The 26,897-nt window shown below is 38.8% G+C and overlaps 1 protein-coding gene across 1 annotated transcript in view; it reads left to right on the forward strand.

Moving 5' to 3' along the window:
* Nucleotides 1-1,461: 1,461 nt before the first annotated feature.
* The window catches only part of FAM133B (family with sequence similarity 133 member B), a 30,166-nt gene continuing 4,730 nt past the window's right edge, over nucleotides 1,462-26,897 (forward strand). Inside the window, exons 1-10 of the mRNA XM_043968685.1 lie at nucleotides 1,462-1,599; nucleotides 6,409-6,506; nucleotides 7,521-7,599; nucleotides 10,689-10,763; nucleotides 11,044-11,076; nucleotides 11,544-11,606; nucleotides 13,165-13,257; nucleotides 15,970-16,020; nucleotides 17,487-17,582; nucleotides 24,144-24,191. Coding sequence (XP_043824620.1) covers nucleotides 1,576-1,599; nucleotides 6,409-6,506; nucleotides 7,521-7,599; nucleotides 10,689-10,763; nucleotides 11,044-11,076; nucleotides 11,544-11,606; nucleotides 13,165-13,257; nucleotides 15,970-16,020; nucleotides 17,487-17,582; nucleotides 24,144-24,191 — 660 coding nt within the window. The 5' untranslated portion in view covers nucleotides 1,462-1,575. The remainder of the gene's footprint in view (nucleotides 1,600-6,408; nucleotides 6,507-7,520; nucleotides 7,600-10,688; nucleotides 10,764-11,043; nucleotides 11,077-11,543; nucleotides 11,607-13,164; nucleotides 13,258-15,969; nucleotides 16,021-17,486; nucleotides 17,583-24,143; nucleotides 24,192-26,897) is intronic.

Consider the following 26,897-nt stretch of genomic DNA (forward strand, 5'->3'; position numbering starts at 1 on the left):
CTCCGCTCTAGACCAATCCCCTTATTTTATAAATGAGTAAATCTGAAACCTAAAGCTTTGACATGAATTGAGCAAAGTCATGTGAAGGTTGGGCTTATCTCTAAGGCCTCTTCCAAGCCCAGAGATTACAATAACCTACAGTCCAGTCTGGAGTGACATTATGCAAGTTACTAACCCATTCTCTGGCCCTCAGTCTCCCCATCTCTAAAATGACAGAGTTGTATAAGGTCTCATCCATTTCTAAATCCTGTGATCCTCAGGGCAGACAACAAGTGCCTCAGTGGATAGAGCTCTAGACCTGGAGTCAGAAAGACCTGAATTCAAATATGTCCTCAGGCACTTGCTAGCTGTGTGATCCTGGGCAAGTCACTTCACCCTGTTTGCCTCAGTTTCCTTATCTGTAAAGTGAGCCAAAGAAGGATATGGCAAAAACACTTCAGTATCTTTGCCAAGAAAACCCCAAATGGGATTAACAAAGAATCATACGGGACTGAACTGACTAAGCAACAATAAAATATCTCTTTTTGCTGAAGTTGAGAGCAAGAGGGACGAGGTCAGCACTCTGTCTCTCCATAGGCCATAGCCTTCTGGTTGGTCTTCCTGCTTCATGCCTCTCCCCACTCCCAATCTCTCCTCCATTCAGCCACCAGAGTGATTTTCTTCAGGATCACATATAAAAACTGCATTTAAAGTCCTGCCTTTCCAGACTCCTTACACTTTATTCCCCCTCCATGTACAGTTATGATGCAGGGACACTAGACTTTCTCCAATTCCCATCTCCCAGCCTTGGCACTGGCCACGCCCCCAGTTCGGGAATGCTCTTCTCTTTGTAGCCTCTTACTTAGTCCCCTGGGGCTTCCTTTAGGATACAGCTCAAATCCCACCTTCTGCAAGGGGCCTTTCCTGGTCCCCCTCCACACATATACTGTCTCTCCTGCAGCTGCTACTGCCTTTCTCCCACCCCACCCGCCTTGTGATCACTTTCCATCTATTCTGCATATATCTTATATGTACTTGGCAATTTTCATGTTTCCTCCCCGCCCACCCCCCCCCTCCTTTAGTGAGCTCCCGAATGACGGGGCAGCACTTAATAAATGCTTGAGTGATTGAATGAATGGATGGATGGATGAATGAATGAATGAATGAATGAACGTGAACGAATGAATGGATGGATGGGTGGATGAGTGGATGGATGGATGAAATGAGTGAATGAGTGAAGGAATGAACAAATGAATGAATGAGGGAATGAGTGAGTGAATGAAAGAGAGGGGGTAAGAGGAGGAGCGAGGGAGGAGCGCCAGCCCTACTAGGTGAGCGCCGAGAAGGTGGAGCCGCACGATGCGCAGGCGCAGAAGGCGGGACCCGAGCTCTGGCAGGGCTCACTTCCCGCCGGGCCGCACGGGGGCGCTGTGGCGGCGGAGCCGCCTCCTGGACGCTGCGCGGCGCCCCTCATTGCGAGCGCTCGGGTGGAAAAGGAGGAGGAGTCTCCGCTGCCGCCGGAGCCGCCCGATCCCCGCCGCCCGCGGACCCTCAGTTCTCTCGGTCTAGCAGCAGGGCGGGCAGCTACCGGGCACCATGGGCAAGAGGGACAACCGGGTGGTAAGTGTCCCGCGCCGGCGGGAAGGAGGCGGCCTCCGCCCTAGCGGCCCGGCTCCCTCGGCGGCCGCGCGGCCCTCCGGCCCCGGGGCCTCCCCGAATCCGGCCCGGCCCTCCCCCCCAGGGGCCCCGGGGCCTCGCTTTACCGGCGCCCGCGGCCCCTCGTGGTACAGCCTCGCTCGGGCGGCTCTGCGGCGTGTCTGGAGCCGGGGTCGGAGAGTGAGCCCGAAAGCGCGTCCTAGGCCCCAGGGAGAAGGAAGCCCCGCGGGACCGGACTGATGCTCCCGCCCCGCCTCCCCCTCCCTCCCGGCTTCCCCGCGTCCCCGCTCCCCCCTCCCCCTCTCCCTGCCGCCCCCTCCCTTCTCTTCCCATTTCCTGCTCCCCACTCCCCCCTCCCTCTTCTCTTCTCTCTCTCCCTCCCTGCTCCTCCTCCTCCCTGTTAGACTAGAAGCGCCGGGAGGGTCGGGGCTTCCTCGTTGGTTGGCACGGGCATGCCCAGCGCTCAGCCCCGAATACAGGCTCTCTCGGCCCCGGGAGCGGCGCCGCTGCTTTGTGTCCGCTTCCCGGCAGGTCCCGGTCTCCTGGACCTTTGTGAAGTTCAAGCCCCGGGGGAGGGGAGGGGAGGGGCGGGGCGGGGAGAGGGGAGAGCTCCCCCGGACCGGGTGACCGAGCCCTCTCGTGGGCCTGGGAGCACACCTTTCCTTAAAATAATAATAATGATAACAACTATTTCAGTAGAAGTGTTTCCTTTGTGATCTGGGCGCTTCGTTTTTCACTCTGAAGCATTCTTCTGCGACCTGCCAAGGGGCTAAGACCAAAAAAGGTTAAGAGCGAGCCGAGACTCGCAGCTGCCCAGCAGGTGTTTGTTGATGCTGGTAGAGGGACTTAGAGCGAAATCTCGGGGTCTGACCGGGAGAAACCCCCAAACCGGCCCTGTTTCTGTAGGCTCTGGGGTGACAGCTGCTCGGGCTATTGGTTTTCCCCTTTGCACCGAATTCTGGTGAGGTTTTGTACTGGGGAAGGACGGTGGATTTTAACGGGGAATGTGGATGGAGCCATGGGCCAGATCCTAGCCCAGCCCTTCCTGGGAAGCTGAAGCCCAGCGAGGTCTGACCGAGCAGGAACACGGTGTAATGGAAGGGCCGGTGGAATTGGAGAGGAGAGTGATTAAATGGCATTAACCTCAAGCTCACCCAAAAATGTTTCACTGAGCGCATCTCATTCGTAAGGCATTTTCTCCATCATACAATGAAAGAACCTGAGGCTTTCCAAGGTGAGGGGACTTTAAAGTTATAGAATTTGGGGGCAGCTAGGTTGTGCAGTGCACCGGCCCTGGATTCAGGAGGGCCTGAATTCAAATCCAGCCACTTCCTAGCTGTGTGACCCTGGGCAAGTCACTTAACCCTCATTGCCCCAGGGGAAAAAAAGGTCTTCTGGCTTATGGGTACTTGGGGAAAAGTAATAGAATTTGAACCAAAGTGTTCCCAGCTTCAAGCCAACATCCCTGATTCTCCTGCTGGTAAGTCATCTCTCTAAATCTGGGCTATATGACCTGACCTCCAAAGCCCCTTCCAGTTCTCAGTGATATGTCATGCCATGATAATGTCATCAAGCCTATGCCAAGGTCACTCAGCTAGTGAATGGCAGAGCCAGATCTAGAACACTCTGTTTCCTTACTTCCAGGCTTCTGCAGTCTGTACCATACTGTACTGTTAATGTTGATTCTGAAGTTTAAAAAAAAACAAACACCTTTCTACCTGAAAAACTGGCATTTTCTAAGATTGACTTAAAAGCGATTCTAATGCTTTGGGTGAATACCTTCCCACTGTTGCTGATACAAGCAGTGTTGTTGTTTTAGTAGCTCTTCCATGTTCTTGAATTTATTTAGAATTAACAGGACTCAGTAATTTACAGAGGCTAGATTTAGTAACAGTTGCTTTCTGAGATGCCCTTCCTGTTCTTCATAAATAATTACAGTGTTCCTTCTAAGATAGGGATCCATCTCCAGTCTACAATCAAGTACCACATACCACTTACTTCCATTTTTCCTAAGTAACTGCTCACTGACTCCTATACTTGCCACTTTTTGCTTCAAGTTAATTTTCTATTAACTTTACTAATGGAAAAGTACAGAGGCACAGATAATTGGAAAGTCATTTATATTTCCTTTTGGCATGTGATCATGTAGCTATGCTTCATGTAACTTTTCTGTGAGCTCTGCTAATGGAAAAATACAAAAGCACAGATAATCCAAAAATCATTTCCTTTTGTCTTGTGTTCTTGTAGTTATGTTTCAGTACAGATGGGTCTGATCTGGAAATCTACAGTACTTAAATAATGGAGTCCATGTGATGGTGAAACTATCCCATTTTCCAGAAAGTGGACAGGTTTTTTTTTTGGTCTCCTTATTGTAAATAAATAACATCACTTCTCAGACTGATAGGGGAAAAAAACAACTTAAAGCTCTATGGACACTCAAAAAAATTTTTTTTTTCCCAGAAGGAGATGATAAAGTGTTTGGGTCTTTAAAAAAAACTTCCTCATTAGGCTGAAGGCTCTACACAAAATAAATGTCAAACTGGTGATTTTCTTTTATTTGAATCGGAGATAATGAACTCACAATATTGGGGGGGGGCAATGGGGGTTAAGTGACTTGCCCAGGGTCACACAGCTAGTGAGTGTCAAGTGTCTGAGGCTGGATTTGAACTCAGGTACTCCTGATTCCAGGGCCGGTGCTTTATCCACTGCGCCACCTAGCTGCCCCTCACAATATTTTTTAAATTGGTACTTTTAAGTAATTTTGACAGTACCTGGTACTGATTAGTTTTGATCTGATTGTTTTTAACTAAAGTACATGCAAAAAAAATGAATGAATGAATAGATAGATAGATAGATAGATAGATAGATAGATAGATAGATAGATAGATAGATAGATGTCAGTAAAAATATGTTGTGTGTGCTTTTCTGAAAGTTTTGTAGGAGTAATCTGTACCTTGTCTGGATAAGAGTTGTCTTTGGATTCTTAAAAACCACATCAGCTAAGCACAAGGTCTGGCAAGACCTAGCCAAGGTCAGAGATGCTGCTCATCATCAGGTTGACCTCAGGTTGATGAATTTTTTGGCCACAGCAACTCCCAAAGACCTTCCACTTGATAGATTTGGATTCATGCCTCCTGGTTGAAATATTAGGTTGATAACCTGATTGATTGTATTTTTGAGTTACCTAATCAGGTGTTGTTTGTAAGGTAGATTGGGGGGGGATTGTTTTGTGTGTCCAGAGTATGCACTGGAGAGAGATAAAAATATAACATGACACAGAAACAAAAAAAAATAAAAAGAAATATTAGTAGACTATATCATATTATAATTAAGATAATTTGTGCAACTTGCAAAACGTGGCTGCTTTTAAGGTGTAATATAGCAGTTTGTTATTGTCGGTGATAGCAATACACAGCAGTTGAGTGTTAACAAAGCCTTCTGGTTGCTGCCATTCTTCACATTACATAGGTTAGAATTCTCAGCAAAGGCAGTTGAATAGAATTTATAAGATCACAACAGCAAAAAATGAAATATCTAAATTTATGCCTCTAGCCAGTCTAACCCAATACTTAAATTCTTAGCCCCGATCCTCAAAACATCTCCCAGTTGTGAATTACATTGTGCATGACTCTTTAGCCATGATTTAGTATCAAGAACTGCTGGCCTGTCAGTCAAAAGATATGGGATCTCATAGTCCTGGCCCCATCACTGAATTTGAGTTGGTAATTTAATCTGGCTATGCATCAGTTACCTCCTCTGTAAAATCATGGGGTTGAACTAAATGATCTGTAAGACCCTACTTGCTCTAAAATGAAGTGATTTTACCACTTCTAGCTCAAGTGAGAAATTATCTCCAAAAGATTTATTATTTTTAATTAGAGAGTTGAAGAGCTTCTTATATGTTACTGGTAGTAGTGGCGTTGCTGACTTGCCAAAGAAATCTGAAAATGAATAATTAAAAGTTTTCAACAATATAAGAAAAGGTGGCCTTTTTTTGTAGATTTTGTTTCAAATAGAATGTTACTTTCATTTATAAACAGTTGCAGTGTATTTTTCTTCTTTTTGTATGTCAGACATTTAGGTCTAAACCTTTGCACCTAAGCTTAAGAATATTTCTTCTTAAACCAAAGACCCTTATGTGCAAGCCAAGAATATGTTGGCATAATTAATGTGGTCGTGTTGATTCTGCCAACTTTCTATTCTCTTTGAGTAAATTGAATATGAGAACCAAGAGACTGAGATTGAATCAAAAGAACATTATAGCATACAAATAATTTTAATAAAACAACATTTCTTTTTAGGATCCTGGCAAGAAAAACTTTTTGTTTTGCTTCAATCCTTCTTGAAAATATTTCTTAAATATATTAGTATGTTTTACTATCTTATAAGTGTACTATAATTTAATCTTTTCTCTGAGGTATTATGTGATCAGGTTGATCATTCTAAATAATAAAGTACAGTATTATACTGCCTAATACTAATGAATGAATGATGTAGACTGAGCTAAATCTCTATTACAGACTCTCATACAGGAATATATATATCTCTTTTTCTGTAAGTCCTTCCAAATTAACCTTTTTTTTTAATTTTTCTTTAAAAATAGAAGGGGAAATTTTGGTTGGTGGTTAATACAAGTTTTGTCAATTCCTTGATTGTTGACTTGATTTTTTGGCTCAGTTTCTATACAGTGTAGGGGGGAAAGAAAGCATGGAATTTATTTTTAAAGACTATCATTTTGGTTTAATTTATTTCCTTTCTCCTCCTCTTCTCAAGGCTTATATGAATCCAATAGCGATGGCCAGATCTCGAGGTCCTGCTCAGTCTGCAGGGCCAACGATACAGGATTATCTGAATCGGCCAAGGCCCACGTGGTAATTGTCAGAATTATTCATTTCTTTGCTACATTCTTTTTTGAAACCTTATCGTGTTTGCCAAAAAGATACTTAAGACCTGTTTATTGTTAAGCATTCAGTGGCTGCATTCTCTTCTCTTCTCACATCAAATCAGGTAGGGTTATATGCCACAAACAGTTCTTACATTAAGAAACAAATCTCAGAAGGTAGGTTCCACATTCTTTTTAAAATGTGTTTTTGAGTAGTCTTCATCTTTCATAGTTTAGCCAGATGTTAGATTAATCTTCTGACCTCTTTTTAGATTAGAGAGTGAGAACTCATTGTTTGAAACAACTTTGCTTGACTCAGTACACATTTTCTAGAATTTGGGGATGTTACTAACTTTTTCTGATTTAGTTTATTTTTCTTGTCACTATTGTACAGGGTGACAGCAAGCATGAGACTTTCAGAGAAGGCACTTGAAAGGTGTAATAGTTGAAATGTGTCACTAATGCCTAATTCTTTTATTTTAAATGAAACTCAGTCCTCCTTTGTCTACCCTTATCAGTATTGGAGGGCTGAAACTGACACTAACTAGAGCACACTGAATATTTTATTTCTTGTTTGGAATTGAGATGAGGAAATGATTTGTCAGTAAATATTCAAGTAAATACAAGTGATATGGACAAAAACTAAACTTTTCTCAAGAGTGGAAAGAGATGGTGATCAATACTTCAAACTGATGGAGTAAAAGAAATTTGTTTAGTATATACTACACAATAAAGGTTTGTGGGAAAGTTATTAAGCAGAATTCATTGCTGAAACTTTCCTATGTTTTTTATATTTCAAGAACTCTGGCCATCCCCATCTTTTTACTTCTATCCATTCCCTCCCCCATTATGGAAAATATGTCCAAATTTTTACAATGATTATATAATCATTTTCATTTAGAAATAATTTTTTGAAAACCATCTCTCTTAACTTTTGATCTCTTGAAATTTGTAGCTGTTTTCATCTTTTTGATCTGTATAAACTTATGTTCTGTTTTTCAAGGGAAGAAGTGAAAGAACAGCTAGAAAAGAAAAAGAAAGGATCCAAGGCATTAGCTGAATTTGAAGAAAAAATGAATGAGGTTGGTTGAGCAACATGCTTTTTTAAATGAAAGCTTTTTTTTGCCTTAAACAGCCTTTAAGTAAAATGTCTTCTATTTTAGATTGTTTAATTTTTTAAGGTTTTTAAGTTCATCTTTCTATAACAGCATAACTGTATTATGTACTGAACTTAAATCATTTCACCCACTTTACCTTCTTAGTACCTGTGTGAAATATAACTAGGCTGAACTTTCTAAATTTACTCTTGTCAACTTTTACTGCCATGTTATTATTAGAATTGTAAGTGCTTCATGGGACATTTTGTAAAAAGGAAGGGTAATTTGATCTTTGCTCTTAAAACATTTACCCATTTTCCCACAAAACTAAAAAAGCTAAAATTAACTACTAAAACTACTTGTTTTTTGTTATTCAGTTATTTTTCAGCTGTGTCCAATGGGACCTCATTTGGGGGTTTTCTTGGCAAAGATACTGAAGTAGTTTGTCATTTCCTTCTCCAGTTCATTTGACAGATGAGGAAACCAAGGCAAACAGGGTTAAGTGACTTGCTCAGAGTCACAGAGCTAATAAGTGTCTAAGGCTTGATTTGAATTCAAGACGATAAGTCTTCTTGACTCCAGGCCTGGTGTTCTGTCCACTATTTCATATTTGAACTCAGGTCTTCCTGACTCCAGTCCTAGTGCTCTGTATACTGTAACACCTAGCTTTCTCACTAAAAATACCAAAATTCTATTATAGGCTGATTCGTAGTATTTCAAATTTTTAAAAAACCACACACCTTAGAAAAAGAAGGTGCTTATATGAATGTATTTTTACACACACACACAGTGGCAAAAGTAGACTAAAAAGAACAGTAAGAGAAATCTCATGGGGAAAAAAAACCATAAAATATCTGGTAAATAGCTGTATTCACTTAGGACATATAAATATTACTATAAAATACTTTAGAGAAATAAAGGAAGATGAAAATAATTGAAGAAATATGTAGTACAGTACTTATGACTGGGCCATGCCAATATAATAAAAATGATGTTAGAACCTAAATTAACTTAAAGATTTGTTCAAACTAATAGGATTAGACAAAATTACAAAATTAATTTGTAGGAATAAAACTGCAATTCTCACCCTTTCTTTGGTCATGGACCCCTTTGGTAGTCTGGTGAAACCTGTGGACCTATACAAATAGTGGTTTTAAATGCATAAAATAAAATTCAAAAGATTGCAAAGGAAATTAGTTACATTAAGTTACCAAAAATCTGTTTAAAAAATTTGCACACTCCAGGTTAAGAACCCCTCGTCTAGAATCTCAAGGGGAAACAATGGGAGGGAAAAGTAGAAATGAGGGGGTGTGGCATTACCGGACCTCAAATTATATTATGAAGAAGTAACTGTGCAAAGTATTTGGTGCTTGTTAAAATTTAGTAAAGTAGGTCAGTGGAACAAATTAAATAATCAGAAAAGAAACAATCCGACACTAGCCTAGAACATACAATCATCAAAGGGCTCCGCGTCTGACAGAAAACTGAGAAGCACTTTGGCCAACCTTAGGTTTAGATCAACAAAAATACCACATCCAAATGTGTGTGACCAAAACATAAAAGGTCGTATTCTCCACAGTGAAGAGGAGTTAACTTTTACATCTCTGATAGGGAAAGGAGTAATGAAAAAGGGAAAGCGGAATTTAAATTAGAGCGATAGATCAGTGTTCAAATAATGAAAACTGTTTTCAAAAAACGAAAATTGCACATTTTCAGTAACCATATTTAAAGTTGCTCCAAATCACTAATAATTAAGAGAAATGCGAAATAGAAATTCTGTTGGCAGAATTGTAAATTCAACCATTCTAGAAAGCAATTATATAAAAAAGGTGACTAAACTGTTCCACTTTCTATCTGACCCTTTAAGCCCCCCTAGTTTCCCTGCTTAGATATATAAAGGAAGTCAAGAACATAAATAAATGGTCTAGATATACTAGAATATACTGCACTTTTTGTAATAGCAAAGAACTAGAAATAAAGTGGGTGACCATTGATTGGGGATTGACTATAAAGTGTGGCATATGAATGTAATAGACTGTTGTGCACTAAAAATGTCAAATAAGGAATTAAGAAAAACATGGGGGAAATCATCAACTGATGCAGAGTGAAGAAGCAGGAGAACACTACGTTCAGTGTAACTGAATTAAGAACAAAAGGCATCAGGGCAGCTAGATGGCGCAGTGGTAAAGCACCGGCCCTGGATTCAGGAGGACCTGAGTTCAAATCCGGCCTCAGACACTTGACACTTACTAGCTGCGTGACCCTGGGCAAGTCACTTAACCCTCATTGCCCTGCAAAAAAATAAATAAATAAAATTTGGGGCAGCTGGGTGGCGCAGTGGATAGAGCACCGGCCCTGGAGTCAGGAGTTCCTGAGTTCAAATCCGGCCTCAGACACTTAACACTTACTAGCTGTGTGACCCTGGGCAAGTCACTTAACCCCAATTGCCTCACTAAAAAAAAAAAAAAAAAAAGAACAAAAGGCATCGATGACACATTCTGTCTTTGGGGAAAGGATTCATAAAAAAGGCAGGGAAAAGTATTATGGCTGAATGGTCACAAACACTGAATCAAGAGCCTTAGCATTAGGTTACATTAGGTAAAATGTTTAACATTATAGATGTAGAAACAATAATAGTTGCCTACAGAAGTGCCATCCCACTATTTTGTGATGGAGTAGTCAGTCACCAGCAAATGGCTGTTTTCTAAAAGTTTTTAAGTCAGTTGTTTGGAATGTAGAAGGCATTTCCTCAAAAAACAGTGGTATAGTTGGGCAGCTAGGTGGCGCAGTAGATAAAGCACCAGCCTTGGATTCAGAAGGACCTGAGTTCAAATCTAGCCTCAGACACTTGACACTTACTAGCTGTGTGACCTTGGACAAGTCACTTAACCCTCATTGCCCTTTAAAAAAAAAAAACTGGTATAAACAAACCATGGTTAGGTTCTGAGACCAGCTCACAAAAAGCATTCTTTTAGTAAATATTTTTTGAAGTACTTTTATGTTCATTTTCTGGGTCATTTTTATAGATGAGAAATTGTTTGTAATATAGTTTTATTCTTTTTTTTTTTTTTCAGAATTGGAAAAAGGAACTGGAAAAACACAGGGAGAAATTGTTAGGTGGAAGTGAGAGTTCATCAAAGAAAAGAGAGGTAATACTCCTAGTAATGATCTTAATGTTAATATACTGACTATAATCTCCCCAAGGGAAGTGATTATTTTAATTTTGTCTTTGAATCCCAACACTTCGAACATAGTAGGCACCTTAATAAATGCTTCTTGATTAATAAATTATAAAGTATATCCAATATTTAAATTTTTATAATATCTTACCTACTGCTAATAAAACATTGAAGAACTAAGATCATATTATTACTTGGACTTCTGACTTGCAAAATTTAATCACAACCTGACACATTTCTTTCTTTTTAGAGAAAGAAAAAGGAAAAGAAGAAATCTGGTAGGGTGAGCAACGTTTTCCTTTTTTTTCCCCTTTTCCTTTTTTGTCAAATATAAATGGAGTAAGGCCCAGAAAAGTAAGAATGATTTGTTTTTATTAATAATATCGCTCAGACTAAATAACTGGCAGAAACTAAGGAGTTGATTGTATCAATTGGGAATAGTGTTCATGATAGAAAGATGCTGACCTCCAGAAAAACCGGGGCTCCTTCATTAATATTAAAGGAGAATATGCGACCAGTATTTGCCTTAAATATGAACACATTGAAATTGAATTTTCTTTTAAGATGTAACATTTAAACAGCTCTGAGAGGGGAAAATCTCAACTTTTTTTAAAACGTTAATGATTCTTAGGAACATGGGCTCTTGTTACCTTAGATGATAAATTAATCTTTTTGAATAATTTGATGAGGCACAGTGAAATGAACAAATTCTGCATCTCACAAGCTTTAATTGTTTTGTGTTTGGTCAAGTCTTCATCCTCTTCTTCATCAAGCTCTGATTCTTCCAGCAGTTCTTCAGATTCAGAAGATGAGGTAAGAATGAATTGTTATTTTTAATATCCTATATGAAATAAAATGTTCTGAAACCTTTTAAATTGTGTTGACTATGCTATATCAAGACCCATTGAGAAAACTCATTATGTTGTAGACTGTTAGAAATGTTTTATGCAAAGGTTTTGGTTTGACAGCTTTTTAAAAAAATATACAATAAGATGTGATGGAGAAGCTTTGGTATAAATAAGTTTTAAAGCCATGTATTTAAATTGGAGCATTTTTTAATCTCCTTTTTTGAAATTATTATGTTCATTAACAAGTCATTAAAGAAAGAGATTATCAACAAACAATTTGTAGAACTCTAGAATGTGAGCTGGATGGAACTTTAAAGATTAGTTCAGCCACCACATTTTATAAGTAAGAAGATTGAGCCTATGGTTGTGAAGGGATTTACTCAAGGTCAAACAGCAAGCTAGTGCTGCAGTGAACCCTTCCCCAACAGCCTAAGACCCAGCCATTGCCCAAGTCTTTTCCATCCTTTCTATACAACATCTCTCGGATCCATCGCCATCTCTCCACTCATGTGGCCATTACTTGAGTTCAGACCCTCACCTGCACTGGCATGGACTATTATAATAGCCCTAGGTGACCTTCCTGCCTCCACACTCTCCTTTCTATTTCCTTCATTCAGCTGCCAAAGTAATCTTGCTAAGTACAGGAAAAACCTGTTACTTTCCTACTCAGAAACCCTCAGTCACTACCTCTTGTCTCTAAGTTAAAGTATAGCCTCCTGTGTTCACAGGCCACATCCTGGTGAACCTGGACTACCTGTTACCCAAACTTGGAGCATTCACACAAGCTCTCCCCAGTGCCTGAAGCGCACACCTTATCCCCTGAGTCCTCCAGGCTGTTAGTGCTTTCTCCTCACATTTGGCTGGAGCTCTTTGCTCTTTCCTTGTAGTCCCTACTTTGTATCATACCAGTTTGTGTATGTATCGTCTATGTCCTCACATGACCATCCTCCTTGTAGACTCTGCCCTCCTAAAAGAGGACATCAGCTCTTGGAAAGTAGGAGCTTTTACTGTTCTTGTCTTTGTATTCCCAGAGCCTGGCATCGTGCTGTGCATCCAGGTGGGGGTGAGGGAAGTTCCAGATCAAGGAGCCCATTTATGTAGGGGGCTCCCAGTGTGCGTCCTCTATCAATGCAAACCAGTGATTCCTTTGTTCTTTTAGAGAGTTTCCTAGAACACAAATCAAATTAATTGCCCATGGTTGCATGGCTAATACATGTCAGAAGCAGTACCTGAAGCTAGCTCTTCATGATTCCAAGACTAGTCCTTTATCTTCTTTGCCATACCCGCCTCCCTACCTTGATCATAGTCGACATTTAATACTTGTTGGTTGAATTGAATTGTAAAGACTAGCAGACTAAACAAAGTATTTGTGGATCAATAATTGGCAATTATGTAAGGCAACTAATCCCTTTTTAATCCTTTTCATTAATTGATTAAGGTAAGAAAGAAATAAAATGCAAAAATTATATTAGGAGAGTTTAATGATACAGAAACCCATTTTTTTTCTTAAATATTTTATGTAGGATAAGAAACAAGGGAAGAAAAGAAGAAAAAAGAAATATCGTTCACATAGATCTTCAGAATGTTCCATATCAGAATCTGAATCAGACAGTAAGGTAACAGAATTGGGGCGGCAGCTCTTTGGGGGTTTAATTAGAGACTAAACATTCTATTTTTAATTGCTTTCCATATAGAAACTCAAGTAATTGCTTATTTATTTGCCTTGACTTTGACAAAGATTTCATTATACTTTGGCCTACACAAGTGCCTACCAAGACAATGTCTGGAACTATTATCAAAAAACCTGTCGGTGACATTTCAGAACAGCATTGCCTCCAAGACTCAGGTGACCTCAGAGCCTTTGCTTCAAGAAAAGAAATCCAGTCCTCTTAGAGAAGAGCTAGAGATCTGAGCTTTAGGCCTGTTCTTCAAGGAGAGTTACTGATTGCCCCTGTGCTGCAGTAATAATTTGCATTATAACTTGTTAGATTTTTATCTCAGCTTCTGATTCTTGAATTCGCTTTCCCTCCTAACACTTGACCTGTAAATATCAGAACCCTCCCCTCTCCAATAGTTACTCATTTTGTAGCAGGTGTCCTATAAGAGCCCAAATTAAGGAAACATCATTTCTCCATATAGTCCAGTCCTCTTAAAAACTTCCATTGCCCCCTGAAAGTTATTGTCCAGGAGTGAGGCAGTACACACCAAGGGTGACATGAAAATCATTTAAAACACATTCTCTGGCAGATCTTAGCACTGTCAGGTCTGCCAAGCACAGTTTTTCATGTGGCGTGCGTGTATTTGCATGCACGTATTTCAGAAAAAATGGTTGGGAAATGAGAAGGGGCCTACAGCTTGACCACAAGAGTTCAGCACAGTGAAAACAGATAATAGTGTCCATAATGAACACTCGAATTCAAAATACTGAATTTTGAAAGGAAGCCTTCAGAGATAGGGGGATAAGGAAGGATATTGGATCATTCAGTCCCAGGGATAATCCCAAGTGGCAAACCCCCTACTAGAAAAGATGAAAGGTGTGTAGCTGCTCTCATAGTCATCAACCCCTGCTATAGTGAAAACAAGCCTCAGCCAACAGGTGTTTTTTAGGGCACATATGGTATACATGACCCTGTGCTAGACTTTGGAAGAGACAGAAATAAGTTATTCCTTGCTCTCGTGGAGCTTAAAAGTGTGAAACAACACAAATACAAATAGTTATAATACAAAGTAGAGATAAATTTAAAGGCTTAAAGTACATTGGGGGCAGCTAGGTGGTGCAGTGCATAAAGCACTGGCCTTGGATTCAAGAGGACCTGAGTTCAAATCCGACCTCAGACACTTGACGCTCACTAGCTGTGTAACCCTGGGCAAATCACTTAACCCTCATTGCCCCGCAAATAAACAAAACAAAAGTATATTGGAAGGCCTCCCGAAAGTCTTCCTAGAAGACCCACAGAATTTGAAAGATAGATGAGACTTCAGCAGCCATTGGATCCAACTCACCCACAAAAGGAATTCCTACTTACTCAATGACTGGTCTTCCAGCCTCCACTTTGAAGACCAACAATGAGAGGGAACTCTTCTCTGGAGGCACCCCACTCTCCCTTTGGATGACTGGGTTTGAGGACGTTTTTCCTGACATCAGTTATTGGTTGCTTTCTTGGCAACTTCTACTTACTGCTCTTAAGTTTTGCACATTTTGACCAAACAGACCCAATCTAATCATTCCTCCACATGAAAACTCTTAAAATATTAAAGAAAGCTCTTATGTTGTCATCATCCCATTACACACACGTGCTTTTCTCCACACTAAGTATTCTCCCCCACCCCCAAAGAAATGATCCTCATGGATTCAAGGCTATCGCCATCAAGGTTTGAACAGAGGACTAACAAAATCAGATCTGTACGTTAAAAAAATTAATCTGTCTCTGATGTTAAGGATGGATTGGAGGAAGACAGATTAGATGTTAGAATACCATTTAGAGAGGTTTAAAAATGCTTCAGGAAGGCCTGACCTTGAATGATAGGAATAGGAAAGAAGGGGTGGAAGTGAGAGAGATTGCACAGAGAGGTTGACTTAGTCTAGATAAATTTCAGTGCGGGAGAATGAGAGGGAAAACCAAAGCTGATGCCACGTCTTAAATATTATGTGGTGCCATTCATAAAAAGAACAAGTCAGAAGAGTGATTTTTAGCAGGGAAGATTCTAAAGCATGGATAGGAAATCACAGCCAGACAAATAATTCCCATGTTTTACCCTTTGGTAGAATTGCCAGAGGTTGAGTCATTTTAATAACTGAAATAAGGGAATAGAATCGGGTCTCCACTTTCTTGATAATAACTCAGGTCAAGAAGTCTGGGCATGGGGCAGCTAGGTGGCGCAGTGGATAGAGCATCAGCCCTGAAGTCAGGAGTACCTGAGTACTGGCCTCAGACACTTGACACTTAATAGCTGTGTGACCCTGGGCAAGTCACTTAACCCCAGTTGCCTCATTAAAAAAAAAGAAGTCTGGGCATGGTGCAGTTTAGATTTAACAAAGCCTTTCTCCTTTGATGACCATTTGAAAAACAAAGCGAGTTTCTAACACTCTAAAGCATATTGTCCTTATTAATTGTAATTCGGTGGGAGAGATGGGATTTGAAATATAGAAAATAGTATTATAGCTTACTTGGTCGGGAAGAAACCTCTTCTATACAAAGGTTTACTTCTTCCTTAATTTTTCTGCTTTCCATATGGTAAACCTAGTATTTGCATTTGATATCACATCAGTTGTATTTATTCTTTAGTACAATTATTACATTTAAAATTGATGTTTTCACTTTATTTAGGACAGCATTAAGAAAAAAAAGAAGTCGAAAGACGAACATGAGAGAGAAAAGGTAAGATTCAGAGGGTTTTAAATATTTGGAAAATAGCTTTTGGATGACATATTTACTCATTTTAGTTAGAAAATGTATAGCAAATGCCTCCCCTTTTTTGACCTATTAAATCTATTTCAGTGAAGTTTCATTTATTTCATATATTAGAGAGAAACTTTGCTTACCAAAATTAAATTTTGAGCATCCTAAAGTAGTAGAATAATCTACTTTAGACAGACTCTAAACAGGTATTGTTTAGATTGATTTGTTGTAGATTATCTCAGAAGCTTTAAATATAATAAATCCACTTAGAGTGTATTTTCTTCAGAGGAGAAAATGTCTTTACTATATAATCAATTCATTTTAAAACAAGTACTTGGTAACAGTCGACACTTGCTTTATGCCATAGGTACATCTTGAAGAGTTTACATGTAAATAGATTTATTTAAATCAAATTCTATTTCCCCAGTTGTTTACATAATAACATCACAGATTTTTATTTTAATTTCTTAGTTTTGGAAGTGGTAATAACTTGTACACCAGGAACATCATAGGCTATCTTGTCTAATTCCTTACCTGTACAGAAATCCCTTCTACAGTACCCCCAGGGAGGAATCAGGTAGCCTTCTCTTGAAGGACCTTTGGGAATCCATTAAATCAGCCCACACTACTTTTGGATAGCCCTAATTATTTTTTCCTATTCTTCCCCTTTTTTATTGTTTTCAAACAATATTTTATTTTTTCCTCAATTACACATACAAATATCTTTTAACGTTTGTTGTTTTTAAGTTTTGAGTTCCAAATTCTATCCTGCCCTCTCCCCTACTCCACACCCCTACAAGACAGTAAGCAGTCTGATATAGGTTATACCTTTTTCATATGACTATAGATAGCTTTGATTTCTTTGTCTAAAAACTGCCTGTTCATATTCTTTGACCATTTATCAATTGGGGAATGATTTGTATTCTTATAAATTTGACCCAGTTCTCTATATTTCTTAGAAATTATGGGTTGCCCTAATTGTTATGATTTTCTATAAATATCTGTGCCCTTCTTCAAGTTATTCATCTGTAAACAAACACATATAATAAGAAAGCTATTTAGAGAAATTTTGAATAGTGATTTTATACTGCAAATACGGATTCCCTAATTTTCCTTTGTATTGAAGTATTTGTTTTATTACTAAAACACCGTATATTTGCACACAATAGGTGTTTAATATTTTTTTAATTGAAACCAGCAAGTATTTTTTTAGGCCTGCTACATGTGTAGCCCTGAGTGAGGCATTGAGGTAGATACTAATGAAGTTAATTTTACAGTTGTTTTGTGGGTTGATTTTTTTTTAATAATCAAATTAGATATAACTTAGGGAAATAAATAAAGTGAGAAAATAGAGACATACAACCAAGCAAATATAAGATGTGCTTAATGTATCATTAATGTATCTTCATTCTGAGTAGAAATAATATATGTTGAATAATTCATAGGATATCAAAAGTCTGAGCAAGAAAAGAAAGAAGATAAATTCTGAAGATAAACCTGTATCGTCTGAATCTTTATCAGAACCAGATTGTATAGAAGAGGTTAGTATGTAAATTGAATCTATTTTCTTCAGTTTTTTATGTACTAAATAAGCAAAATGGAATAAAGCTTCTAAACATTTGATTAATTTAATTTTCTCATCTGATATAATATGAAAGACATGAAATGTGGAATTTAAGTTGTATATACACATTTGAGTATACCACATTAAAATTCTACTTTTGCTAGACAGTAAATCCAAATGATTTTTTTTTTTTTAAAGTGAGGTAATCGGGGCTAAGTGACTTGCCCAGGGTCACACAGCTAGTAAGTGTTAAGTGTCTAAGGCCGGATTTGAACTCAGGCACTCCTGACTCCAGGGCCGGTGCTCTATCCACTGCGCCACCCAGCTGCCCCCCAAATGATTATTTTTTAGATTGAATTGATATAACTTCTCTCAGAAGCTTTAAATATATTTAGAATTAAGTCCACTTCACATATATTTTCTTTAGAGGATAAAATGTCTTTCCTGTAAAACCAATTCACTTTAAAAATAAGTAACTTGTTACAGTTGTGCCTGGGTTTATCCTGAAGAGTCTACTGAAAGGCAATCTGTGACCATTTTAATACTCAGTTTCTACATCTTTGCAGTATAAAACAGAAATGTTTTGTGTTCTTCCTTGTTTAAACTCTGCTAGAATTTGTTTTTCACTGACCGCTGTATATAGTTTAGTTATTATTCACAGACATGATGTTATACAAGTTAAAGTGATTTTTTAATACTAACAGTAGAAATTTCCTTTTCTGTTTATGATAGAATATTGTACTATGTACTTAATTTAGTTAACAATTACGGGGCAGCTAGGTTACACAGTGGATAAAGCACCAGCCCTGGATTCAGGAGGACCTGAGTTCAAATCCAATCTCAGACACTTGACACTTAATGGCTATGTGACCCTGGGCAGGTCACTTAACCCTCATTGCCCCACCCCACCCCCTAAGAAATGAACATTAATCTTGGTAAAGTAAGAAATTAATGGGTGTTTTTCCCCAAACTTCTGTGCTATTTAAGGGTTGTAGAAGTAGTAGGGTTTGAAAAAGAAGTACTAGAATAGCTACCATGGGGAAATACAGTAATGTTACATAAGGTGACTTTGTTCTATTCATGTTCATTATCACTGCTAATATATCCTGACCTAATGATTCATCCAACTTTAGTAATTATTTCTACTTACCTAGCCTTCTCTTATGAGAATAAGGTTGATTTCAGGCCTTTCACTAATTAGTTGTGTTTTAAATGTGTTTCTTGGCACCTCTTCACCTGAAATAATTAGATTTCACCAAATGCCTCAATTAAATTTTTGTAGTAATGTATTCATTTAATTCTTTAGTCATGGCAGCCCATAAAATGCATAAAAATGCATTAATTTTTTGTTTGGTTTTTTGTTTGTTTGTTTTTGCGGGGCAGTGGGGGTTAAGTGACTTGCCCAAGGTCACACAGCCTAGTAAGTGTCAAGTGTCTGAGGCCGGATTTGAACTCAGGAACTCCTGAATCCAGGGCCGGTTTTTTTGTTTGTTTTTGTTTTGTTTTGTTTTAATTTTTTTGACCCTCATAGCCCTCTTCTCTAGTGAGAGTTGCAGTAAAAGAGCTAGTTAGTACTATAAGTCAGTTTTGGTTTGGGGTTTTTGTTGGTTTTTTTGCGGGGCAGTGGGGGTTGAGTGAATTGCCCCGAGTCACACAGCTAGTAAGTGTCAAGTGTCTGAGGCCGGATTTGAACTCAGGTACTCCTGCATCCAGCGCCGGTGCTTCATCTACTGCACCACCTAGCTGCCCCCTAGTCAGTTTTTAAACTTTACAAACAGCTACTTCCAAAATTGATAGATCATTTGGGTTTAATCAAGTTTCCCAACACCACCCCTATACAAAGTATATTCCCAGAAAAACATTGTCTCCATTAAGAGAAAGGAAAAACCTATCCTTTAGTTTTGTCATTGTACTGACTTCAACAAGTATATTTAACTGGTGTTTTGTTGTCTCTTCATGTTGACTTTTTTTTAACATTGTTGAAGCCCTTGTGCTTTTTTCTTGTTGTTTATACTTGATTTTATTCATTTTTCATCACTTCATATAGGACTTCCCTGATATCTCTGAATTTTTCATTTTCATCATTTTTTATATGGTGCAGGAGTACTAGGTTACATCCACATGGCAAGATTTGTTGACTGTTTCAGCAATCATTAGGCATTTTGTTTTCAGCTTTTTGTTATCAAAAAATGTTGCTATGAATATTTTTGTTTATATAGGTCTTGCTATAAACCACTTGCTGTGAATATAATCTTAGCAGTAGTATCTCTTAGTTAATGGCTATAAACAATTTAGAAACTTTGCTTGAATAATTTAGCTACTATGCTACATGCATAATCTTTATCTTTGCCTTATCATGTAAGTTGTTAGATTCTTGAAGGATCACATCATTACTGAAATTCTTTATTTAAAGAAAACCAGAAGACATAAACAATTGCAATGAAATGTAAGGATGGCTCATTGATCCTACCTGGAGAAAAGTAAATGAAGGTGCTCCAGAGGTCCTTCTTTATCATAACCAGATGAGTCTAGGCAAGGTAATCACCAGGAAGACAGGTTTTGTTTATATTGCAATATTTGTAGCAGAGGGTAAAGGAACAGAAATTATACAAAAACTTGAAGGAGATCACCTATTAATCAGGTGACTTCAGTGCTAAGGTAGACACAAGGAAAGTATGGCAAAAAATGTTGGAAATAGATTCAGAATTTTAAAAGCAAAAGGCTTATAAATTACTTGCCTGTGTATCCTGAATATTTTCTATAAACAAAAAAAAAAACTGTGTCAATGCCTTTTGGTTTTTTCGATCACTAACTGCCCAGGTTTCTTGCTCCCAGAGCTGTACACAAAGAAAAGCAATTATGCAACATCGGACTGTTAAGGCACCATTGCACATCAACCCTCTACCCCCTTTATCTGGGTGAGGGAGTGACAATAATAATTGACATTGTGTCATAATAGGAACAGCTGGCATTTCTGTCACATGTTCAGGCCTCACAACAAGCCCGTGATGTGTGAATAAGGAAGCTATGTTTCAGGGAACTATCTTGTCTGCAGAGAGCTAGGATAGGCCAGAGGTGGGATTGATCCCACGTCCAGGCCTAGCAGCTGATTAATTATGCAATACTATATATGATTGTCCATCCTCAGGTATCAAGAGTAGTTATTAATATTTCTCTGAATTCTGGGGTATTTTAGGGTTGGTTCCCTTGTCATTGTCATGGTCACCAGTACTGTTAGGTCTGCTTTCTTTAATCAGGATTAGCAGATTTAAGTCTTCCTGTGTTGCTCCGAATCCCAAAGATGCCTTGCTTCTTATGTTATGTTGTATTCATACACTTTAATTTGTTCAACTATTCCCCAGATCGCGCTCACCTATTTTATTTCCAGTTTTTTGCTACCACAGAAATGATGCTGCGAGTGGTTTAATATCTGCGGAGCTCTTATTTTGACCGTTGGGTATATCCCCAATAGTTGTAACACTAGATTCCAAGGTAGGCACAGGTGGAATGACGATTCTGTCTCCATGTGCTACCGTTTACGGTTGATGATGTCTTGAGTTCATCAAATTTAAGGACATTACAGGAACTCAACGAAATCCACAGTCATTTAAAAGCAATCAAACTAGTAACTCATACAGGAAAAACTAAGTAAGGAACATCCATTGGCAAGATTGCTTTGGTTTGATAGGCAACCAGTTGAGTCAACTCCTCGGCATGGAATATGTGGGTTGGGGCCTAGAATTAACAAGAGGAGGGAAGCCTAGATCAAATTCATGGTTTTTCATAGCACTTTGGATAACAATAATCCATGTGTGTATATTGTTTTAAGGCTTACAAAACATTTTTCTCACAAAAGCTCCATGTGGTAATTAGTAAAAATATTGTTCCATTTTACATAAGAGACATAGGTGTGACTCAGGTTAAGTGACCCGGTTTTGTGCTGTTTCTCCAAGTTCGTAGGATATTTCTTTAAAATGAAAATAATCCAGTATTTTAACCCATTTTAGTCCCTTTTTTGGGTGGCAGTTGTCTCTGAGTGAATGATTTTTTTGGTCAGTCAGGGTTCACACCAGAAAAAGAAGAAAGGAAAACATCCATGCACAAACACAGTTCCAAATAAATTTTATTGAAGGATATTTTTTGACAGCCAACTAAGGCCACAGGATACCACAAATCTCCAGTTTTGCATCAGATCATTTTGTGAACAAGGGAAGGGGGTGGAGAGTGTGACGCTAGGAGCAGTTCTACAGATAGCCTCCCACCTTCTCCCTTTTGTACAGGGAGAATCTCATGTTTGAAATGTCTTTGTTAGGGGGTGGCACTTGGTGGGAAGCCAAGGGGTTAGCTCTTATTTCTCCTCTACCTGCAGTCAGGGATCTTTGAGCATTTAGGAAACATCTTCCTATACATCGAGGGAAGGGAAGGGTTAGAGCAGCCACAGACCAGACATTGTGCAGCTACTTATGGCACTTAGTTTAGTTAACCCTGCAGTACCTGCCCATGGTCACATAGCTCTAAGCATTAGCATTTGTGTTTGAACCTTGGCCTCCTGACTCCAAGTCTTGTACTTTCCAGTTAAGCTAACACTCAGTACTGCTACACATCACTTTTAAAAAACCTTATTTCTGGGCAGCTAGATGGCGCAGTGGTTAAAGTGCTGGCCCTGGATTCAGGAGTACCTGAGTTCAAATCCAGCCTCAGACACTTAACACTTACTAGCTGTGTGACCCTGGGCAAGTCACTTAACCCCCATTGCCCCGCAAAAACAAAACAAAAACAAACAAACAAACAAACCTTATTTCCCAAGACTCAGAATTGCAGCTGACCCAAAAGGCAATGGAAAGAACAGCAGCATGGGTAAGGCACCTAGACAGGGACATCTCACCCACCTTGAAAGACATGGGAAGCTACAGTATGATATGATGTTATATAATGTGGTGTGAAAGACATAAGAAGCACATGTGATCAGAAAAGGAGGTGATCCAGTCGTATAAGAAGAGCCAGGGGTAGCAGGAGATCAGCTTTAGTGTTGTTTTGGTGTCCAAGAGTGGCGCATGAACTTAGTTAAAGCAGCTGTCAAAGCCAGAAGGGAAACTCCATTCAGAGCAGGACACAGATAACCCTGAAATGTTTGGACGTTTTGAAAGTCAGTTTAGCCTCTAATCTTACATTCAACTGCTAAAATCTTATGTCATGTCATTTTCAAAACAGCAGCCACCATAGCTTGTGCCAGACTAACCTCACTTCCCTTTGATGAGGTTGTTTACTAAGATTGTAACAAAACATTTGATGGAATCTTTCGTGCTCTTTTCAACAAAACAATACTTGTAGACAAGTATACTTATGTGGCTACGCCCATTAATGGGGAGAGGGTGTCAGTTTGGAAAATAGGTTAAGGGTCTTATTTAAATGATTTCACTCATTTTGAATCTTTTTGTCTTCATCATTGTTAGCAGTAACAAATTTTAGAACCACTGAAACCATCAAGTTAACTGATCATTTTTGTTGTAAAATTATTAGTTCAAAGTCTGGCCAAGGTGGGAAGGAACTCCAGAAACCACAGTCCAGCTCTCTACAACATAGCCTTTTTATGGGAACCTCTGTGCAGGGAACTGTACTGTCCTTCCCCAGACAGCCCTGTTCAGGCAGTTGTCACCATGACCTCAAACCTCCCTTGGCCCCTTCTCAACTCCCACTCATTGCTCCTGATTCTGCCCTCTGGGACTCAGCAGAAGCACTTTCATCTCTCTTCTCTGGGACAGCCCTTCAAGGCCTTGAAAACATTGTCATCGTGTTCTCTCATCATTCTTCTTCAGGATAAACTTCCTCAGAACCTTTAGTTCTTCATGTGATATAAGCTTGAGGCTCTCTCCCATCCTCCTGGTCTCCCTTTGGATTTGTTGTCTTATCAGTGCCCTTCTTTAGGAAGATAGGGTACCCAGAACTGGACGTGACATTTCAAAAGTAGGCTGCCAGGGCAGTTCTTACACAGTTTCAAAGTACAACCCCTTGAACCCATGGTATTCACAGGTTGCTTGGACATTAAAGTATTCTTCACCTGGTGGTTTATTTTTTCTAGGCTGGACCTTAGGTGTCAACTACACAATCTTTGACCAGACCTTTGCTGGCTTGCTAAATAGGACCTGCAAGATGTTCCACTCTGCCTGTATAGCATTCAAGGACCTGGGTTTACCAGTGCATAACACTGAGGCATTCGATGACTTTAAATGACTTTTGTATTAATATAATCATCTTTAAATAACTAAATGACTTTAGAATTGCATTTATATGAGTGCATTTTTACTGTGTACGTAGCGCTATTTCAGAATCCAAAGGAGATGCAAAAGTATATGGTTCATATCCTTTATTGAAATATGATTTTATATAAGAACATTATGTTAAAACTTTTTGAAGTAGTTTTTTTACAATGAGATATTCTTGTTATATCAGATTAGCAAATAAAATCTTTTACTTATTTTTGCAAGCCTCATAGGATATTTCATTAAAATTTGTCTTTTTCTTTTTTTTTTTTTTTTAGGCACAAGCAAAGAAAAAGAAAAACAGTGAGGAACGAGAAAAGACCACAGCAAGTATCACTTATGTTCTTATGTGATAACATAGAGTGGTTTTGTGCATCAGGAGTATGGAAAATTAAACTTAATGCAATAAGTAAGGCATGTCAAAATGAGGTCTTGGAACCATAATTGTGTTCATCATAAAACCCTAATGTGTAACTGTGTTCTGTCTAAATTACTGGTGTTGTCTTGTCCTCCAGTAATACCAGCATTGTTAATAATAATGTTAATTAACATTTATATAGTACTATGAGGTTTTCAAAGCAACTTACATATATTATCTCCTTCAACTTTATAACAATACTGTGAGGGAAATAATACTGATACTATTTTATTATCCCCATTTTATAGATAAGGAAACAGAAGCTTAACCAGATTAAATGACTTGCTCTGGGTAATCTTGGGCAATCAACTAAAAAAGATGTTCCACTGTAGTAAATTTGTATATACTGATTTTTAGAATCACAGTCTAGTATTATATGATACCTAAGTATAATATTTACTTTGGTATGTATTCATATTAAGAAAGATGTTCATTTAATTTTTTAAAAATCATTGATGGGTAAGAAAAGACCACTTATGTTCAATTAATTTTTTTCTTGGATGCTCAAAAGTGAATAATAGTTAACTTTTAAAATGTCACCATTTAACAGTTGGGATTAATATGAATTATTGTCACCTGGTAAATGGTGGTGGTGGTTATGTATCGTTTCCTTCCCTATTTAGAACCAAGTGGGTGTGTAATTCATCCTTGATGGTTTTGGTCTGTAGTAGGTTAAATTTATAAATAAAATCAAAGACTTGGAGAAGAGGGTGTCTAGAAGGTAGAGGACCGAAAGCTGGAAGCAAATGTTAAGCCAGCAGACTTCTTTCCTATTTCTATTATAGTACTGTCTTCATAAAGTATGTATTAATAAATGATTTTCATAATGATAACAGATTTTTAATTTCTAATACAGGGAGTATCAGTAAATATAAACCTCATAAGTAAAAACTCTTTAGGAGATCCTCAGTCCTTTTTATGAACATAAAGGGATCCTGAGACCAAAACCTTTTGAGAACCAGTGCCTTGATGCATTAGACAGGTGGAAGTTACAATGCATGAATAGTAACAGATGGAGGTCCTCTTTTGTGTGTGGTAAAAGTAGCACTGAGCTGAGAGCCAAAAAACATGAATTCCTAACCTTGGCTTTGCCACTTATGAGACTTGGGGCAAGACCCTACACTCCCTGATCCTATTTCCTTAATAACAAAAATAAAGGGGTTAGACGAAAAGGGCTCTAAGATGCATTGCAACTCAAAAGTGCATTTCCGTGATACAGGAATTAAAGAAGTTATGGTGTGGTTGGTTTGTGTTTCTTATTGGATGGCAATAAATAGAAAAGCCCAGCAGCAAAGCTGCCCAGACTTTGGAGCTTGGACATTGTAGACAGAAAAGTCTGATGCCCAGCAGAAGTGGTAGGAATGAAAGACTGCCACAGGAAGCAGATACACCCCACCCCACCCCCCAAAAAGAGGAGAGAGGCAGCACCCAGCTGGCTCAGCTAGCAGCAACCCCTTGAGGGGCATCACACAGCCACTGCCAAGACCCACTCACTCCCCAAGGCAGCCTCTCCTGGATCACGGTGCCTTGTTTACATCTCTAGGGTGATGGTTTTGCACTCAAGAATGTTCCCTGTGGTCTTAGCAGTATCCTGAGGGCATCACTGAGGGGAAATCGGAAGAAATAGCCAGAACTTCGTAGCAGCCTCAAGACATTTTAAGCACAGGGAAAGATGTCTTTTTAATGTGGTTTGGGCTTGTTATCCTTTTAAAATTCTAGCGTCTGGAAGGCTCAGAGAATGTGGTGGATTTGTAGTATATTGGCAGTTTACATCTTCTTAAGATAATGAACAGTTAGTCTTTGTAGTAGATTATTTCCCAAAATACTTGAACATAAATTCTTGAAGTTGGTGAAATGATAGTCTTCTTTTATGCCTCATCCACAAACTTGATATTAGCTAGAAGAGCAGATTGATACTAACGAGATTTGGATGGGGTGCATTGTGTTGTATGCATAACAGTAATTTTTAAATACCATTAGAAAGTGAAAATGATTTTTTTTGTTTCTATGTTTTGTACTTTAATATAAACCTACTGATCTTGTTACTCTTTAACTTTTGATCACAATGCTAGACAGTGCTCTCTCAATGAGTTATAGCACAGCTAGAGGAAAAATTACTTAGAAAGATTAGGAAATCAGGTATCTGTTCAGCAGCCCTTTGCATCTGCCCAGATCTGAGCACAGAGACTTAGGGCCCTGTACCTTCCCAAAAGGCATCAAAGAACACCTTAAATAGAAACGAGCCCCTATTCTCAGAAGGCTACCATCCAATTTATCATTCATTGTGCCCCTGGAAAAATCTTTTTAATTCACAGATCCAACCATATCGTTCATCTTTCCCAAGTCTTTGGTGATTCCTTATTGTTTGCAGAGGTCAAAGTCCTTTGACTTTAACATTCAAGGCTCTGTACAACATAGTATCACCATCTTTCACTTTATATAATAGTACTCTGCAACACATTCTATGCTTAAGCCAAGTGGAGTAACATTTTACTCACTGAGTATATACTGCTCATGTGTCTCAGGCTGTTATGTAAGTCAGAAATATTCTCCTTCCTTCCCCATTTTGGAGTACTTGTTCCACCTTGTACTTTAAAGCCCAATTCATATGCAC

Source organism: Dromiciops gliroides, chromosome 5 (genome assembly GCF_019393635.1).
Source record: "Dromiciops gliroides isolate mDroGli1 chromosome 5, mDroGli1.pri, whole genome shotgun sequence".
In the NCBI taxonomy this organism is placed as follows: domain Eukaryota; kingdom Metazoa; phylum Chordata; class Mammalia; order Microbiotheria; family Microbiotheriidae; genus Dromiciops; species Dromiciops gliroides.